Here is a 21,168-nt window from a genome sequence, read left to right as displayed (position 1 = left end):
TGCAAGTTAATTAAAACATGTGTGTGTGTAGATGACGTAGAGTAAAGGCTTGGTAAAGAGTTAATTTCATCAGAGACCATATAATAGATTATATGGTCTCTGATTTCATTTAGTATGATCCCGCTAGTAAGTTAGTTAAATGTAAACAAGTTTTGCAGTCGTCACCATGGGAACAACATAGCGAAAACTGATTTTTGGTATTTCCTGAAAAAAATGCATTATGCCTGAACCATGTCGTCGAATTCTAGATCATTTATAAGAATGGTCATGAAATTCACCCATCCTGCTTCCCAGACCTCTCATTAATAATGAATGGCAGGGGCACATGGATGGAAATCCACCCAAGGATAGATTAACGCTTGGTCCCTGAATATTCAAAATGTAACAAATAGATCCATTTACATAGAAAATGGAGCCCAGTGAGCTGAGAGATTCATTTAGCATTGCGGGGAGAGCTTGGTGGAAGAGAATATAACGTGGTTCAGGGACTGTTAGACAGACTATGCCGAAGGACTGTGTGTGAGAATAGTTGTGTGGCTCGGTGTCTACCTAAAGCCTGACCAGGCCTTTCAGAAATATTTTGTTGTGTTATGTGTTCATTGTACGTGGAACTTAATTATGGGACCATGTAAAATAAATGAAGGCTATAGGCATTATTATTGAAAGTATGGGGTCTCACATAAACAGTATTCACCGCGCTGTACCGCTATTCTCAGCCTATAACATTCAACACCATCTTGAGGAAAAGTACAATATTTGATATGGGAGGTAACTGCTGCTGCAACAATTGCATCGGACACGGCATGGCAGACTGTGTGCTGTACGTAGGTTACCTCCCTTAATCTGGGGCACACCAACACAAGCGACATCCCATCGCAATCCGCCCTGTGCATGGAATTGGTAATATCTAAATACATTTTATTGTTAGAAATTCCACCATCATGATCAACAGCGCCTTTTGCCATTCAGTATTTGTCTGCTCGTAAGAGAAATGTGAGCAAGAATGTTGTACACGCATTTCTACTGTTCATGATGTGAGAGACATGAGTTTCACCACTGATACACTGTACCCAAGTAGGCAGTGGAACCGGGTATCACGCCCTACGCACATAATACCTCACTATAGTCCACCCAGTATTAACCATATAAGCAAAGCTTTGAAAAGATTCCTTTCGTCGTGACCTGGCAGTAGGGGTGGGTGGGGATGAGGTGGGAGAGAATGTTCGTCTGAGAAGTATTGACAGCACAAGAGTGAGTGAGTGAGTTTAGTTTTACGCCGCACTCAGCAACATTCCAGCTATATGGCGGCTTCAGAACAAGAAACTCCAGTAAGTAGACTATTAAGTCGAGTGAAATGAAGGATTCCTATAATATCTAAATATTGGACGTTGTCAGACATCTTGTCTACTGCACATGGCTATGAAAGAACGCAGTACTCAGACAAACTTCAACTAACACGCAGCTGTATGACGGTGGTCTGTAAGTAATCGACCAGTGGTTCCTTCAATTCACGAAGCAATCTTTACTAAGGTTAACTTCAACTCCCATGCTTTAACACGGCACTAAGCTTAAGGTTACCTTAATGACTTACGATCACCTTCACGTTTGTGAAAGGAGGCCCAGATAATCCAGTGAGCAGCCCCATGAGCTTCGACCTGTTATGAATACAATGATAGGTGCCAACTAAGTGAGCAAGTCCGATCACCCGATCCCGCTAGTCACCTCTTACAACAAGCATGGGTTGCTGAAGACCAAATCTAACCCGGATCTTCTTGACTAAATAGTCCAATAAAACAAACACATTGTTGTAGTTCACATATTGTATTCGCAAAAAATCTTTTTACAATAAAAATAAAACATCTGAATAAAGCAAACGGAGACAGGAGAGAGTGCGAGAACAATCACAAATCTAGATGAATGCACCTTATTACTCCACAGCTCACACAATGTATGTTGTAGAGTGCATGAAATCTAGATATGTGTATCACAGATATTGGTGAAACAGCTCTAAAAGAGAGTTATATACATGTATGATGCTCTTATAAACCTTTAATTTTTTCCAAAAGGATAAATGGGTTCAACACGAAAACACTCAAACCCAAAACGGGGAAAATGTTTTGCTGGAAACGGTTTCATTTAAGGTTTTACATTGAAAACATCGAAAGTTCTTAAATGAATAGTTAGCAGCCCGGTTCTTCATGCTCACAGTTAGAAATCGGTCTATTTACAATAAAGCTTGTGTAGAAAACCACTTTGATTACACTGAGACAACAATATATGATACTGATGCTGGAAAATTGTAATTGGACGGAATATTGCATATCAACAAACTAAGTAATTATGGACAGTATCAAACCTTTCCAGCAGTGGCAAGCATAATACTGATTCGATTTGGTTCAAAAGAAAACAATACTGTGAAATGGACATTTGGAACAGCTCTGTTTGAATAGATAACAACATGTTTATGTCCTTTTGCAACATGCAATAAAAGGGGTTAACATTCCCCCATACAACGTCATCACAGATGGGCCAGTATAACAATCAGTGAGAGAACTATATTCAGGCGTCAGTTACACAGAGACAATGCGTGGTGACATGGGGAAGGTTTTGCGCATTCCCAAGCACTTCTCTCTGTCGATGAAGAGACTGTTGTTCTTGACGGACAGGTCCTGTTCCAGGGCGGACTTGGTTCGGAGAAGTTCCTGAAGGGCATTCTCAGACATGCGCAGCTTGGCCTGGAGGGACTCCACGGTGTCTGTGATCTCGGCAACCTCCGACACGAGTCTGAAGGGGAAGGGGAATGGGGTTATCGCATGGGTAACAGCACGTGGCCTATATCGATGTATGTAACATCGATATTACTTTGACAAAGGAGCAGAGGCATTGTGACACAGACAATGGCAGCCACGAAGAAGCAATTTGGAGGGACAAGTAATTTTCATCTGCTATCTGAGTGATTCCGACTGCCTTAGACACTGCAGTTATAAGTGCCACAAAGTGGTGCCGTTTTTAGACTCTAGTTGGTATGAGTAGGTTAATACCTATAGACATATCTCATTGTCAGCAATAGGGATGATGCTCACCTGTGTTGGACGGGGTCGCGGCAGAGCTCAACATTGGGTCTGCGGATCCTTGTGTCAAGCCTGGTGTGGGCGACCTGCATGGGTGCCTCTTTGTCCTGGATGGCCTTCTTCAGAAGCTCGATGTTCTTTTCCATGTCGAAGATCTCCTGCAGGACCTGAAAAACAACAATATGTTTTGAAGAAGAGAAAGCCACGAAGGGTTCTTAGGTAGAAGATCTATTATAATGGACTGCGCAGAGACGACAACCTTAACTAAGGTGGAACAAGATGAGTTGCCATGTACACTGTAGATATCACGGCGACGTGGAATATAGAGTGCCCATTCGACTGGAAAACGCAAGACCAGGGAACGTCATCTTTCTTCATTTAAACAAAGTCAAGTTCCAAATAGTGACATTACCTAGATCGCATGGATATTGGATTCATAGTATGACAAATATTGAACTTTTTAATATAATGAGTCACAAAAACAGAAGTATTGATTAAGGGTGTGATTATTAGCATTATGGCCAAAGGGAAGTTATTTTAATCATCTTGAACAATACTGATTCGGGTGGCCTTGTAAATAATGACCCTGCTACGCACGTCTTGCGGTACCATGCCCAGTGGCCTACCTTGGACAGATGGGTCTGGAGTTTGTTCCTAGCGTCCGTTGTCTCCTGCATCCTTTGAGTGAGGGCTACGTTTACGGCGTTCCACTCTTGCCACATCTCGTTCGCGCAGGAGTTGAGCACGCTCTCAATCTCATTCCTCAACTGTTTGGAAGCGGCACGCTCGCTCTGGGAACGCTGGATGTTGTCGTTGCTGAACTTGGCCCATGTCTCAGGCACGGAGACACTGCAGAGTGGATGAAACGTTGGATTATGAGGTGTAAGAAAGGTGAATTGAGAAAATATATATGTCCATATGTGCATCAGTTAAGATTATGTACAGCAAAAGATTACTGATTACTGATTTCTTTAAGTATGCGCCGGAAAGTAAAAGCCATGCTACATGTTACTCGCTATGCAATGTATATAATGATATACAGATATACACTACCTATGGGATAAATAGTTGTTTTGTGGTATATATATATACAGTGCCGTTGGTCATGCATTGGTTACGCAGAGTGGGTTTATATAAAGCAGAGGCTGACAGATGTAAATTCATATCGTTAAATGCCGCGTAGCAGAAGTTTATTCTCTTATACAAAAGCATCAATAAATTGTGTTACTCGTGTTAATATATGCCCGTGGTGCAATGTTAATTATTCACAAACATTAAGATGTTACTGTGTTACTGGATTGTCTGAAGTCTAGCAGTTGCAGCATACGAACAACAATCCCACATAGGGTAAGCATGAATTCAGACAATTCTAACCCTCCCCCCCCCCTCCCAACTCAACAATAAAAAACCCAAACAAACAACCCTCCCATCCCCGCCCCAACAAACCAAAGACGTATAATCAACAGCACAAGACTCCCATCACGTCAATAAAGCCAAATGTCTTCACCATTGGAAGCACAGCATGTGATAAAGATTATTTAAAGAAGCCAAAGTGAATTTCGAGCCAGGTAAGAGGTAACGGGAGTCTCTGTGACCACAAACATCCTGTGAAACAAAACATGCATTAATCAACACGAACTTAAAGGAAAATACAAAGAAAAGCAAGAACATTGTGAACCACACAGCATCAGCAGCAACAACACGTGGGATACAGGTTGGTGCGTAACACACTCAACTCACGTATTGTCAATCCTGTTGACGCCATTATGGTAGGCGAGGCCACGGGAGTTGTTCCTCATCTGGTGGCAGCTCTCGTCAAGGTTCTGAGCCATGAACTTGTCACCAGAGTCCTTCTCAAGTTCATGCTGAGCTGCACGGTTCAGGCTGAGAGAGAAGACAGAGCAGATGACTACAGAAACTAGAGGAAGGGTACTCACGTTGGGTCTATGGTGTGAATGCCGTTGTGGAAGGCAATGCCTCTGGATGAGTTGTTGATACCATGGGCTTCCGCGTCCACGGCCTCGGCTATCTGTTTGTCTCGCTCATCCATTTCAATCTCGTGTTGAGCAGCCCGATTAATACTAAGGTAATAGAGTACATGATATTTCTGCTCTTGAGGTGAAACATGACCATGATGATGACGGTTTGGAGGGATAAGTGAGGGCATGTGATAAAGGCCATGAATGGGATATATTTCATGGTTGTGTGGCAAATAAAGTTGTGCTTGAAATGAATTGGAAAAAAATGGATTGAAACATGATGAGTCGTGACACACCTGAAAAGAATTGTCCATAACAATGGGTAAAACTTCACAGAAAACAAAACATATTTTATGATACCGAACTCCAATTCTGATGAGAAATTCGGCATACATTATTGGGTGCATTCATTGTCACGCTACATATTCTTCCTGACATTATCCTGCTTTCGAGGATATAAAGATGCTTTTGGCAGGAAATGACGTTACTAACTGAATCAGTACTAATGTGTAGTTTCTATACCGAAAGGGTGCTTTATGTTGGGTCTATTTGGGTATAATCTGACCCCTTTCATTTATCTGAATCCAACATCGTAATGCGTTAAATATGAACGGTAATATGTGACGAAGCCAACGGCTAACCTGAGCTGGACATTGGCCTTGTCGATGACGTTTCTCATCCTGTCCTGGCATCGCTTGATGATATCCACCTCCTGAAAATCATAACACCATGTGTCAGGAACCATTGGATAACATAGCACAATGTGTCAGGAACCGCAGGAAAACACAGCACCATGTGCCAAGCACAATAAACACTTTCCTGTATGTCATAAAACTGTTCCATCTATCAAACGACCATATCTGTTCTTCCCATGTCATGAACAAAACATGTTCACCAAAGCGATCAAATACAGTGTAACATGTTAGTCCTCTCAGAGAATTGTTCTAACGAAATCTGATATATCGTTATTACATCCGCTTATTTTGATGAAAATGTGAGGTTATTTATGAATAGACAACCCATATTTTACAAATATATTTCAAATTACTATTTGTTCAAGTGGCTAAAAGTAAACAATAGCTTACTGAAGTGGCGATGGTAAGGCAAAGACCTCTTCTATATATTTCACACAAAGCAGGTATCGGAGCATGTAGCCATAATCAATATGGTTCTATAAGGATTATGAACATGACATGATGACCTTTCGAACACTATAATACACATTATCCAGACAGCAGCACCGGCACCATATTCAAGAGCTCACGAGCCATAATGACACCCATTCATTACAATCTACCGTCAAATTGTTTGCAAGGGTACATAACAGGTCTATGCAACGTCTTAACCGCCTGTCTGGTCAGGGCATATATGAAAGAATAGGAACCCTTTGGAACCCTGGCCACAGATCGATCTGTGTATTTGATCGATTTGTAGGTTTGAATGTGCTTTGTGTGCCCGTTTATGTAAGTCAACATGCTGGAACGATCACGACTCGTACATTAGCCCAGAATTGCTTTGGGAAAATCAGAGAAAACGACATTGAAAAACATGTGGCTTATAACACGCAGTTCTAGATTTGACTGACATTAAACATCTAGCCAAAAATCAATACAGACCTTTGAGTATGTGGAATAATTTGCTCCGACTGATATTATTGCATGTGCACTAAACGAGGCATTATGGAATATGACGCACTGTGGCTTTTAAGGATAATTCATCACAGAATTCTGCACTTGTTGCACGTATAAGTGAGGTTGTATTAGAGATTAAATTGGTTGTACGTAGTTTGCCCAATTAGTCTTTTATCCACAATGAATCAAGGCTTTTCAGAGCCTAATTAACTCACTATTTTCAGAGATACAAGCAATAACACTCTGCAGTCATGTTTGTAGGTTATGCAATACTTTAGATCAAACGTTTGCCTGTACAAAGTAACAAGCGGTGAAACATTACTGCAGCGCGATCTAGAGCGCTGTCTTAAGGTGACTGCCCTGTCGGAACCTTTACAAGTTATTCTGACGGCAAATGTTGCGGTAATCGATAACGGCCTGATGGCGCAAGGTTCTTAAATCGATATCGATGAAAGCTGACTGGGTTAGCTTACTCAACAGGATAGATTAACCACGGGATTACGGTGCAATATTTCTCAATGGACCACTGCAACAGAGATCTTTTATTGGAAAGCTATTAAGCTCAGCGGGTAAACAAGCAATTCGACGTATGAGCGGATGTACTTTGCGAAGACAACCTTATTATATCGAGTTAATGTAACTAGCTGTTTTATGATTAGCGGCCTTGGTATGCCACAAGTCAGAATAGGAGGAAATGGCAAAAACGTGCAAAACTGAGAATATTAATCCAAAAATAGTTGCAAGACTAAAAGTAAGGAATATTGATAAAATAGGGGATTGAGTCCAATATTGGTGGCTTAACGTATTAGATAGCATGTTGATTTGTGAGTACCAACACTTCAGTTTCGAGATCACAACACAGACGTCAAAACCAGACCATATCAAATGAATATCAGTCACATTTCTACGCAGTGGTGACATCGACCACGAGCAGACGACATAGAGGTGACTATGGGATACTCCGCAGGGGGTCGTCGCCATCTTGCCAGCTATTCTCGGACACGATGTTTTACAAAACCTTAGGGTTAATCCTATTTGTTCGATTGGTGATCCAATAACGAGATATAGCGATAAACTCTCACTCTCATTGTATGCCTCTCATGCTAGTGCACGAACACGAGTGATAAAACCACTATGTACACCATACCACTTTGAAGTGGATATTGCTAATGCTATTGTAAGTCCATAGCATATACCCCTCTACACTCTTCGTCGGAAATATTGGAGTTTTTATGTTAATCACAGGTAAATGCCTGACTGACAATTGTTAAACATTAAAATCTATTCCAAGATGATTTCAATACCCACTATAACCATCATATGCCAAACGATACCTGAAATTTGTTAATACATCTACTTTCAACAAGACTCTCTATATCATGGCAGCAAGATCATAAATAGTTGATTCGCGAATCTCCTTGAAACAGACTGAACTTCACATTGTTAACACGTATGGCAAATTACAGCATACCTAAACATATCTAAAAAGTGGCTGAATGTTTTCGAATCGAATTTTGATTGTTTCTTACCTTCGAGCCAGTTTCCACGCGAACATACTAAAGTATTCATCACTACAAATCTTGTAGTCTCTTGAAGTAAGTATAAGAGCATGTACCAATCTACCATCGATCGTCATACCTACTCATAAACAGGTACTGTCGATTGGGTGGCTGTCACCATCTTCCACTGCTAGCCCATTACAGACAATACGTGGAGGGTTAAGCACTCGAAGGTCTCGAGGGGATAGACCAGGAGGTGGTGTGATTTATGCTTGCATTTCGTTCCCTGTTTTATTACTAGGTCACCAACACAAGCACTGGGGATGCATTTTTAGCAGTAACGCTATAACGGAGGTTAGGTCTAAATTATTAGTTTACACAGGCTTTCTGACCGGAGTGGGTTGTCAGCGATGTCACTTCTGTGACATAAATCGCATTTTATCAGCTTAATCATGTCTACATTTAATAAGCTACATAAAAGCCAGCTGCACCTGAATTATGATTCATGTTATTAAATTGGTTTAAGTCATTGATTCAAGTGAGCAACACGCATGTCGATCATCTTATTTTTTAATCTTGCGCATGCTTTGACATTGAGTATTAGACATACGGAACATAAGTATAATGTTCAACGAGAATAAAGACGCGCTTTGAATTCCCTTTAGTGTTAATGTCAAACTCTTTATCACGCATTCATGGAAGGATATACCACAAGAAACATTATTATTGTAAGGAGAATCATTAAAAATAACCCGATCCCAGTGTTTGACCACAGAGTTTCAGTATCCATTTGCCTAAAGAAGGTATATGGCCCTTTGCGGTTAGGGTTCATAATTCAACCAGTCAGCAGTAAACAAGGGCACAGGTTTCTTGATCATGGTTTCTAGCGTCTGATGATATCTCAGTACACTAGTCATATAATAATCTCCTGTTACAGTCGAATAGCTTTTAATCTGACATAACTAGCCGATGTATAAATTCATTTCAATCTTTGCTTTCCAGTTAAGGGATAAAAAAACGGACCGAGGAAACGTTCAATGAATCATTACGTGTGGTCATGTAATTTAGTGAAGATAAAGTAATGGCAAGGAAGCAAAACAGTGTTGCTGTGTGAGTAATCGATCCCATACGATCGTTTGAACTACCTACTACACTACCACGTTGTCAAGAAGGAAATGTGGAGCCGTTATAGCTTCATGACCCCTAATAAGACCTTACGTCACCAGCTGCACAGTATGACTCTTATTTAGGGATTAGCCTTGTATTACTGTTTGTTTAGGTCGACACATATTGGACTGTGTCATCATGCAATACATTTCATTCAATTTTAGAGGACACCCTACCGATTAAGTTTCAAAATTGTTTTCAAGCATGCGTTAACACCTGACTCAAACACTCAAAATGCACAATACTGTTGCCTTCTACAAAATCGTCCAGTGCGTATATTACTTTAGGTTCGTTTCGAATACGGTTTATAATTCAGTAGCTACAAAGGGCACAACATACTTTATTCTAATGCAGCGCTAAACATTTTCAGTTGGCTTAGAATTAAACGTGCGAGACTGATATGAATCTTTTCAAAGTCTTTCACAAACCTTATCTACAGCGTGGCATCAAATCGTTATCGTTATTGACAGCTTGATCAATCATATGTCAGCTTGGGTATGTACCCCAAAAGGCCACCATGTAAAAAGACACAACCCAGGGCCAGAAAAGGCAAGGAATCTGTTATCAGTTTTCAATAGTACTTATTTTATGTGACTGTATTCAGACATGCAGTGGGGTTTTATATCTTGCTGTCGGCATGGCTGTTCGTATCGCGACATAACATTCAATATAGTATTTACATTAGTTATTCGAAATCAACATAAACCGATATTTACCAGGATCTTCACAGAGAAACTATTTACATGGCTGATTGGCAAATACATAATTACAAACAAACCAATAAAAAAAATAAGACATACCACCTCACACTCTTTAGGTGTAGGTTAAGTAATCGTCGTCATATATAAATCATTCCAGCTGATGTTGTACATTCTTCTCCTGGAAACTTATTGTTGGGAGATTCTTGAGAATTATTGTTGGGGCTCAAAATTAACACAACCACAGTTGGTCCATTCGCGTCTAAAGATCCTATGCTCAAGCATTAAGACTACCTGATCTCGGTGTATTACTGTATATATAGGCTGTTGTTAGACGTGGTCTGTTTTGGGTACTTGTCTCCATATAGCCGAGGTAATTATTTATAGCAAGAATGAACGTCAAGACTGGTTTGACTGGTTTCACAGAAAACATGCCTATGATCGCATCACTTATTTTCAAATCAATAACACCTGTCAATTTTGATGTCGAGCAAACATTCAGTCCCACTGTTAATTTCAGATCAATTCATACACCCGTGGAATGGTAGAGTGTATGCTAATTGAAGAAATGCCGCCCAGGTTAGATGACCTGTTTTCATCTCACCATGAATATATGATGATATTCTCCTGATTACCAGTTTTCCACTGATCTATAAAGAGAGCAACATTTGCAATGACTTGTTCACTCATTACAAACTTTATAAAGATAAGCCTTGTCATTGAGGTGGCAATGTCCTTTTCAGTGACTAACTGTTTCCTTCACTTGCTACACTTCACAATCCCCACTTCCTCAAATCCTCCAAATAAGTGGATATCTATTTCAGCTATAACTTAGGATGTGACTAACACAGGCACACAACTTAATAGAGAAATGATATAATCATAACTAATGGTACCTTGATGAGTTCCCTCTCTGGGTTGTCATGCACAAGGTCGATGGCCTGCCTCTTCTCTCTGTTGTACAGACACTCCTGTGAGATGTGAAGGGGATTCTCTGTCTCAGCCAGAGCCTTCTCCATGATCCTCTTAGCCTCCTGGAGAGCATTGGTCTCAGTGATCATGTTGTCGGTCTCATGGTTGAGTTCTGTCTTCCAGAAGGTGATATCCCCGATCCTCTCGCCAAGTCGCTTGCCCACATCGCTCTGGGTGCGGCGGGTCTTGTCGTCTGTCTCGCGGCAAAGACGCACTGTGTCGAACCTCAGACGCTCAGCACCGCTCCTCACCCTGTCAGATGACAAGTAGTTGCTCTGGTTAGATGAACTCCAATCATTGGGGGTGTAGCGGGTGTAGAGAGCATTCCTGGCAGCGGCGAACACTGGGGGCACTTTAATACTATCCAGTTGTGTGAGCTGGTTCCTTGCTGACATTGGGTCAGGCATGCTGCGGGTAAGGGCCGAGTTTGGGTTCACCATTGCGGTCTGGTAGTAGGTGCTTGGTCTCCATGGGAGGGTTGTGAGAGACCTTCTAAGCGGTGATGGAGCCGGGTAAGTGTCATACGCTTTGTAGGAGGAGCGCATGGTGCTGATAGAGGGGAGAAAGTCTGTCTGGGTGTTGTTCCTGGGCCCAGTCATGTAGGTGGCGGTTTGGGTGTGGCCAAGGTACTCCATTGTTGGATGGTTGGAGTCAAGGAATGCTACTTCTGAAACAACAAAAGGGACAATAAGGTGATGACAAAATGCGAACATGTAGGAGGTGCATGAACAAAGTTCGAAATACATCAATATACATATGTTTTGGTTTAAAATTCAATGAGGAACCGATCGCATTTAAGTAACCTTACATATTTTACAGTTGCTTTAATAAGATGGCATGTGGTAAAAGGTGACTTCAAATAATCATTGTAAAGGCAAGTCATGAGATAATTATTTAAGTTTTTAAAACTGATTTATTGTCCAAAGAAATCCACCATCAATTTAAATGAATGTGTACGACTTGGTTGAGACTAACTCTCCATGCACTTTACTGACATTCGGATTATCTTCAGTGCAGTATTAATGAAGGCAGTTCAACATTACTGGTGAATGTGCGCATGTGCAGACCTTGCCTTATCGTTTATCAACCGACTGAGTTATCATTAATTATTCACTATCTTGACATAATTGATTAAAGCGGTCAGTCTCACGTGCATAGTTACAAAGTAAAAACGTATGTAGTGACTAGGTTACGGACGATAATACACCGTCATATGCCTTTCGGCTTTTCGTAATAATGGCATTGCGTGGCGAGGTATGAATGAAGCATTTTGTATTTGGGATAACAAAACCAATTTCAGCAAGATTATCTAGAAACACAATCTATAAAATATACCTAATGCTAAATTTAAAAAAAAAACAAAACAAAAAAACAGTAAAACGTGTAGAACCTGTAATATGTTTGTTCATGATATTATGTCGTGTAACGATTCATTCATATATAAATAATAATTTACCAATGTACATGTCGTGTTTTGTACTTCTCAGCAAGAGTCTCAAGAAGTAAACTACAGGTACATTTGATACACCAGGGGTATTTCTATTCATGAGACATGTCATAGACGTATAGGCAGTAGTTTGCCAACAGATAGCTGGCCGGAACTACAGCCTTCTATTGGGAATGCCTGTTTGAATATATGACATTGACACAAAATGATTTACCTTGAAATGAACTGCTCACGTATATCAGCTATGTCACATAAGAATCACTCATATCCCCCAGACAGACGACCAATGTAACGTAAGACTATACACATGCTCCGGGCTGGTATCCCGTGCGTTTAATACTGAAACGGCCTACTCACTGACTTCTCAAAGATCTGTGTTTACAGTCACCTCGCTACCTAGAGACACTCGGCAACGTGAGAGGAAAGTTGCGCTATTGATTGACTTCGCAAAGCCCGCGCGAAACAAACGACCATCAAACGTTCATTTGACAGTCTTACTCAACACCTTTCTTTCATAACGAGTCAAATAATAGTATCGGTGCATGATAAATGTTTTTCACTGAAGTAGATTTTGATAGCTCTTTTTGTCCTCAATAATTACTATCACGGATATGTGGGCGATCTAGAAAAGACATGCATTTTACATTGCCTGATTATTGCCTTCTTAAACGTTTCTGAGTGCACCTGAATTACGTATGACTTGTCGTGTGAAGAAGTCTTTGATTTACATGTTTTCAACAGCAAGTGTAATTGCTTTGCTAGTTATTTCACAAACAAAATATCCAAAGGGTGAACTTCATATGAGCGCATGAAATCTGTACACAAGGATGATATTACTCTAAAATAAAAGCGATTTAGTTTGCGAAAATCGAATATCTTAGCGTTGTGTCTCTTTATATAGAAATTCAAGATCAGCATTTATACAAAGTTCTACAGAACTTAGATCTGTACATGCATATATATATCCACACATTAACCCTACCTCAGTAAAAATACAATTAATAACCACACAGGTTTATTGTACGTACTCCCCTTTACGTTGACTGTTATCCTATATAAACTAGAACCAATACACACCAGAAGGGGTGTTGATCTGCGGATACTTGTAAAGGGCAACACCGATCAGTTAAATAAACCTACGTTTCTAGTGAAATGAAGGATTCAAGCAGTATCTTAATATATGTATTGTGCGTTGTAATTAAGTCAACTTTTCTAATACACATTGCAAGCGAAGAATGTTCACTTGATTGCGCGACACTTAATGTTTCACTTGTTTGTATTTAACTCCGCACTCAGCAGCATGTTGTAAATAATCGGTAGTTTGTAAACAGTCGAGTGTGGACCAGACAATCCACTAATTGACACCATGAGCATCTATCTACGTAATATTGGGACAAGATGGCATGCGTCGAATTAACTAAGTCAAAGAGCCTGACCACCCGATAGCCGCCTCTGACGACAAGCATGGGTTACTGAATACCAATTCTAACAGAATCATAACATCAGTCGTCACTCGGTGTAATTGTTGCAATATACTAATTCACATTGAAAAGAATGAGCATCAGTCTGACTGTATACCACTAAATGTAATTGTTGCAATAATATGATAAAAAGGAGTATGCATAACTCTAAATACACACTGAAAAGGGAAGTTATTTCTAATATGACTGCAATTAACTAAATGTAATTCTAATCAGAGAACAAATGTAATTATATCACAACAAAGGGTATTCATATATTATCTTTCCTTTCTACAATGCAAAATCAAGAACATAAGTCATGTTAAACAGCAATAACAGTGTCAAAGTATGTCTCGATGTTTGTTTCACGAAATTTCAATGCATAATATTTGCAACGAAATGGCGAATTGCACTTGACTTTATGATATAAATGTATATACGATATTATCTTATACGATTAACAATCAATACGTGTAGAAACAGTGCATCATCGACTAATCGTAAAAGAACAACTTTGAAATATATATAACGTATTTACCCCCGTTTGTGTACAGTCTAGAACTGTTGTTCTTGTTAGGCGAGAACAAAGTGGCGTAAATCTTATTTTCCATAATTTGTTAACCGAAAACTCATCCAAGTTGTGAGGATCCGGTTGATCGTGATGCGGCTCTGGTGCGGTTGCCGGGAGAAGTAACTTTTCCTTCCCGAAATGCACCGCGAGGCCTGACGTAACAGTATGTGAACTCTTCAGGGAAGAAGGTAAAAGAGATCAGTCAATATGGCGGACGTTCCAGCTAATGCGCCTCAGCGTGAGTATTGGGGACATATTCTGTGTTTTCGATCTTAATGATAGCTGAATTTAATGTTTACACCTGAGATCATATTTCTAGAATATCGTATATTATGGCACGTTAGTTGTCATTTGTTGTTTGAGGCTTGGTCATTCATAAATTGTAAGACAATTTGGGACCGTCGACTAGTTGACCTCCATGGGATTATTGTTACCATCATAAAATACTTATTTATCATGATTACACGACCGACAAGTATGAACTTTGAGCATTCTTAGCAATGCTCATGTTTTGGAAAGAGTGTATTACACCGGACACATTCTGCCATATTTTATTATGCGCAAAACTATTACGATTTGGGGTTAGTGTTTGTGTAATCTTACTGTATGGTTTCTAGTTCTGGTTATAGTTTAAATGAACGTAGGCCACAAATCAAAGGTTGTTGTCATACATATGTTCCAAAATTAGAGTTACATACATGAGGTGATGTGCCCAGTCATACTGAAGTGAAAATACGAAGAGAGCTGATTGCATCGGTAGGCATATTACTCCCTGGCTTACAATGACTTAGCAAAAATATGAGTACATATAGGTTGGGAAACCAACCTATCGGCCTATAATAGGCCTACCATATTTATCAAATGAATTTGAATTGGTGCATTGTCACATAAGGATGATAGAATGATTCAGGTTTTGATGTCCTAAAGTTTTCATTCAAGCCTTTTTTGAGAATTTTCATGACATATCAAAAGAGTTTGGAAATTGCTATTTACATATAAGTCTGTAATATTTCTGAGAATTTTTACTGAAAATTAATGACATAGATATTCAGTTTTAGTTGTCAGAAAGAAACTGTATGGGAGATTGTGTTTTTAAATAAACAGCTTTTCCTGCACATTATATAAATTTAAATTTTGTCCAAGAAATGTTTTTGAGGTCCATTAACTGTTCATTTCTATGATCAAATAAAACCATTTCGTGAGGAAATTGATCGTTTGTGAAATAATTAGAAACAAGTCTAACTGTAGTCTGATTGGCCTTTAGCAAAATAGGCAGAACGACATATAATATTCCTTTTGGCCTATTATAGTCAGATTGGTAGGTTTCCTCAAACTGACCCATACACCTACACAATGTACACTGACCAGCCCTGTCAGATTAATTTTAAAGTTGAAGAATACTTACAAAACAGAATTCCACCCTCAGTATCAACCCTACTCTCAGTCAGTTGTGTTACACTTGCAGGAGTTGTGCTGAAGTTTTTTTTCAATAAAAGAAAAATATCACTGACAAATTAGTTTTTAGGAAATGGATTAGAATGAACCTCTGGTTGTTGTAGTTAATTTAATTATGATTGTGTGTAGCAAGGATCTTTAAAATATCATAATCAAACAAGTTCCATAGTCTGCTTTATTATTAGGATCGTTTTCACCAAGATGAAAAGTAATGACTTATCTATCCATTTTAAGTTAATCCTGCCTTCTCTCCCATATCAATTTTCTCCTATCCCAGATATCTGATATTAAGGCAATATGCTATCACCAAGAGGTTTTATGCAATTACCAGTGATCATGCCTGCTATTAGAAATCATTCACAACATAATCCTTCCACAGACTGCCCTGGTACAGGGAGTGAGGGAGCGGGTCAGGCATCTGCCTGTCAGGGATGTCCCAACCAAGTTCTTTGTGCTCAACCCAAAGTTAAAGATCCAGGTATGATGTTGAGAAATATACTATAAATCCAACCATGGGCACTGTTTATTCTAAATGCACATTCATTTCTTTTTGGTACATTATTTTGAATCCTAGACAATGCCCTATGGGTGTTAAGTGTTCCTGCAGCATCATTTAAAATGTACATATTCACACACAGAGCTTTGTAGTAAGCAGCAATAATTTAGAAAGCTAAATTTCTTTGAGATTGATAAATGATTATAATTTTAATACCCTTTACTACACATTAGTTACTTGGTATTTATTGTACCTTTGTATGATATTTTACTTTAAAGCAAATCCCTTACCAGATCAGACACTAAGTTTCTTTAATCACAACACAGTGATTATTTTTCAGTTGATCTCTGTGATTTTGATGTTTGTTTGTTTTTCAGCTATTGTTCAGATTAAAGAGAGACTGTCTACTGTAAAACATAAGGTTCTGGTACTATCAGGGAAAGGAGGTGTGGGCAAAAGTACCTTCTCAGCTCATCTTGCACATGGACTGGCCAGTGACAGCAAAAACCAGGTATAGTACCTTATGGTTTTACACAGTAGTCACCTGACTGAAGAACAAAGTTAAAGGAATGGTTTGATAGTTTATTGATGACAACTTCAGTGTTGTATTATTATGCAGTGGTTTCGGTAGAGGTTCTTATGCAGTTGTCAAACAAGTGGAAGTTGTCATCAAGAAAGTATCATACCTTTGTTATTATGCACCAGTTTCTTAAAGGCCAATGGAACAGATTTAGGTATTGACTAGTTCCTTGCTTGAAACCATGACAAATGAAAGTAAAATAGGATGCATACACAGTTTGATAAGTATCTATGCATCATATAGATCATGATAGATTGGGTATTGATTGCTTCATCATTCTTTCTTTGCTCTGCTTTTTGTTTTCTAGTTTCTCACAGCTCATATATGTTTCTGAAAGAGAGAATTTCTTGAGCACTTTGACTAATTTGATGTAACAATATTCTGACAGTTTGTTAGCGCCAAAACATTTTTCTTTATTGAGATACTGACATAAGAACAAATTCTGGGTTGTCCATAGGAATGAAAACACTTTTTCTTAGATAATGATTATATTTACATGTGTCATGCCCTCATTAACTTATTTAGGTGATTTCCAAATTTAGTGAATTTGACATGTAACCCATTTTGTGAAATGTATTTGTCTGAGTGAGAAGAGAGGAATATCTTTGTAAAAGTTTACTGATATGGTATATGCCTCTCTTGAAGTTTGACAGATAATCAGTGCTGTTTGCTGAGTTTCTGTACTTCTACATGTAAAATAGTAATAGAAATTCCTAATATAAGTGACATGAGTGAAATGGTTGTAATTATCTAGTTCATTTTAACAGGTAACCAGGCTAACATGATTTTGAATATTATAAGAACAACTTGTGAAATTCATTAGACTTCCTTTTACAGCAAGAAAAAAAATTATATGACTCAACAATCAGTGGAGATATTCTACTGAAGCAAGGTTAAAGAATACCTGACTTGTATCATTAAAAATTGTCAAGATAGATTAACATAATTTTCAACAGTGCACTCACCATTAGTACTGGTAACCAAGACAGTTAGAACTTTTTGAAATACGGTAAACATTCCAATTGTTTCACTGCTGCTTCAATCTTGCTTGAAACATCATTTGGTGACAAAATATTATTTACATGAACAGAAAATCCAGGTTAAGGTAAAGTTAGATTCACAATGACTTTTTCTCCCAGTGTGCATTTGACTTTTTCTTTTGAGTACATTGCCTGATCACTGTCCATTAGATCACATGATATATGTCAGTGTTTCAATAATGCAAACACCTATATACTCTGCTTTTACCCCACCCTATGTTATTCCCGTCCACTTCATGGGCCCACATGAAGTCAGATCCTTGTCAATGTCAGCTTTGAAATGAGTGTAGATTGCATACTCCATTAAACTCCAAAGAGTCACTCGCAAGCATATTCATTTGGACCCTTGTCATGCAATAGTACCACATGTTATGTGTCAATTTTCAAGACCATTAAAACCAATCAAGCGTGGCATTAAGCAAAGGGCATTTAGTACTCTAATATTGAATATGTTAAGGTGGAATTGAACGGGAATTTTGTTCATGGAACATTGTGTAGGTTATTGGATTTAGACATGCTGCTGTTAGAAAATTGAATAAAGTTTCCAATTACCTGACAATACCAAGGAAATACGGTGTATGGTTGAGATGGAATATTTATGCCCCTGGCAGGAGGGTGCCAGTCGCTTCTTGGCCTTTTATTCGCAGAGTATCCAGCTGACTTGATTGAGTCTGTGAATATTAGGCTAAATAAAAATGTGAAATGTTGCTCTGGCATCGGTGTGTCACTTTTATTGTGCATGTAACAATTTTTTATCGTCATTAAAAAAAAGTAATTTTGACGTTTCGATCATCCATTTGTCTGCTATAGAAAGAACTGTCTGTAGGAACGAGCGTGACTGAATCTACTTCTCATTAACATGTGCTAAACTTCCATGCTCTATTTCAGAGAGAAAAAATTTACTTTTTTCTATCAAAAATTAAAAAGTAAGTCCTACCACCCTCTTCACTTATGAAAAATACATTCAGTTTTTTTAGTCAGCTGCATATGTATTTTGTCAGCAGGTCTATTGCTCTGCATACATGGATACGGTCTCCAGTAAATATGTGACCAGGGTATTACTACAGTGATGGGAGCACTGAGTTGGCATAACTTATTATTGATGAGGGTTATTTGTTTATTTTCTTGGATGTTTCTCCTGAACAGGGAATGTAATTGCTGACATAATTGCTGTTTACACAGTTCTACTGAATGGGTTGTTTTGTGAAATGTGTGTACAATAAATGGTTGTTTCTTTTCCTTGTCTATGATATTTTTTTAGTGTTATTGATTTTCTTGTGACTAATGAAAATGAATTAAGGTTAATTCTTTTAAACCAGTTGATGGATAGAGATTGATAATCATTGGTACATTTTTTTCTGCATCATTCATCAAGGATTTTGTGTAAATTTGCTTCATGATTGCCTAAATTTCATGCTATTTGGAAATGGGCATATCTCTACCGCATGATGATATATATCTTATGTGTTTTCATTATTTCCAACTTTCCTTCTTTAAAGGGACTTAGATAATACAATCCTTTTGACAAATTCTCACAGCATTGTCATGTTCATGACTGAGAGTTCCATGGACATCTCTGAATATAGACAGGTATTTTTGCCTTATAAAAATGTACCACATGCATTACAATGGTTTATCTTACCTTCATTATAATCATCAATCATGTTAATAACTAAAAAAGTAGATAATATAAATTGTATAAGCTTAGAAGTTATTATACTGTAATGACAGGAAAGCTTTTTATCATTTTTACCAAAAGTATGGGAACTGTTGATTAAATTTCTGTTACATCAAATTTTTGTGTTAAAAATTCTTACAGATGAATCATTGGTGTTACAGTTCATGTTAATAACTTTTTGTTTTATTATTCCTGTCTTGTAATTCTACAGCATGTGAGGGCCATTATTAAAGGTGTGACACAACACCTCATACTTTTATATTGTGTCATGTTAGTTGAATAGCTGGATATCAACAACCGTTTCCTTTCATAAAAGTTTATGTGTACAGTATTAAAATCTCGTCATGGCACGAATGTGACCCAGAAGTTGCAAGTTGCCGTACAATAAAGAACATATATTCATTGAACACAAGAAATAGAAAAGTAATACACACTTTTTACCTGAGAGTTGGTCATTGTTATCGGGCATGAACAGCCACAATAGCTAGGCACCTTTTGTGAATAAATGGCAGTGGTTCTGTTTGTGCAATGTGAACCCTGTGTTAGCAATTACTTGATACCTGACACCTATTACTGTGATAGTTACTCCTTCATGGACTTTTCCCACTGATAAGGGATGTTAGTGTCAGACACCTGGCATACACCTCTTATCATGTGGTGCTTTAAAGTTTCAAAATGTCATTTATCAGTGACTTTAGTCGTACCTTTCGATTCATGAAATAAACAATGTTGTCAGTTTCATTTTCTCACCTGAATAAAAAGGAGGAGTGAATCAGGGGACAGACTTCTGCTGTAGGGTGGTGAGGTAGTGGTACAAGGGCTTGAGACGATCAGATGCCTCTCACTGTGAAGCTTCCTTCCTATAAAGGCTAGCTGCCCTATCAACAAGCCGATTGTGGCCATGACAACACTCAGACTTCCCAGAAGGCCGTATTTTGTTTGACATACTAACGTCGCGCCTCGGTAAGGGCAAAGTGATCGCTGGGGGTCCTCCAACACAACCAAGTCCCATAAGCTCATGAATGTGTTAGGTCACCAGTGATTGTTTGTCATAGGCCTTTGTAAGCCCATGCACAGTCATGTGTGAAATCTACATGGCTGATGTTACGTTCACTTGACACTGTTTCTTTTAGGCAAAGGGAGGGGAATTAGTTTTCCACAGCCCCTAGTGAGAGAGACTCTTGACTGGATTTACGACTGTTAATCATATTGACTTAGGAAGTGATACTCAATAAAAGTTTATTTTGCACATGCTGATTGCTGTAGTTTTGTGTTTTCAGGTGGATTTGATGGTTTTGAACTGTGTTGTGGAGAATTATTTCATATGTAGATTGGAACGAGGATGTACAGAAGTGTGTTTGTACAATAGGATAAGATTCTAATAGAAATATAATTAGCGCACAATAAGTAGTTTTTTTTGCTAT

The 21,168-nt window shown here is 38.6% G+C and overlaps 2 protein-coding genes across 7 annotated transcripts in view; one reads left to right on the top strand and one right to left on the bottom strand.

Moving 5' to 3' along the window:
- Positions 1-1,805: 1,805 nt before the first annotated feature.
- On the bottom strand, positions 1,806-20,664 carry LOC137284999 (tektin-3-like). Of its 6 annotated transcripts, XM_067817106.1 has the most exons (8): positions 20,495-20,663; positions 18,619-18,737; positions 10,942-11,684; positions 5,692-5,762; positions 4,812-4,955; positions 3,698-3,920; positions 3,084-3,238; positions 1,806-2,784 (listed from the first exon to the last, which is right to left on the bottom strand). In XM_067817106.1, the coding sequence occupies exons 3-8, from the start codon at positions 11,650-11,652 to the stop codon at positions 2,571-2,573; spliced, it is 1,518 nt and encodes a 505-aa protein (XP_067673207.1). In that variant the 5' UTR covers positions 11,653-11,684; positions 18,619-18,737; positions 20,495-20,663; the 3' UTR covers positions 1,806-2,570. The 6 variants fall into 6 exon arrangements, with proteins under 6 accessions (XP_067673207.1, XP_067673204.1, XP_067673210.1 ...); XM_067817103.1 differs by lacking the exon at positions 18,619-18,737 and having other exon boundaries at positions 20,495-20,664; XM_067817109.1 differs by lacking the exons at positions 4,812-4,955; positions 18,619-18,737 and adding an exon at positions 5,009-5,152 and having other exon boundaries at positions 20,495-20,653.
- Positions 14,648-21,168, top strand: part of LOC137285000 (cytosolic Fe-S cluster assembly factor nubp1-B-like) — a 34,117-nt gene continuing 27,596 nt past the window's right edge. The window contains exons 1-3 of the mRNA XM_067817110.1: positions 14,648-14,733; positions 16,330-16,428; positions 16,824-16,957. Coding sequence (XP_067673211.1) covers positions 14,703-14,733; positions 16,330-16,428; positions 16,824-16,957 — 264 coding nt within the window. The 5' untranslated portion in view covers positions 14,648-14,702. The remainder of the gene's footprint in view (positions 14,734-16,329; positions 16,429-16,823; positions 16,958-21,168) is intronic.

Source organism: Haliotis asinina, chromosome 5, assembly GCF_037392515.1.
Source record: "Haliotis asinina isolate JCU_RB_2024 chromosome 5, JCU_Hal_asi_v2, whole genome shotgun sequence".
Taxonomy (NCBI): domain Eukaryota; kingdom Metazoa; phylum Mollusca; class Gastropoda; order Lepetellida; family Haliotidae; genus Haliotis; species Haliotis asinina.
The sequence above is the reverse complement of the archived record's forward strand: the minus strand, read 5'-3'. Positions and strand labels throughout refer to the sequence as shown.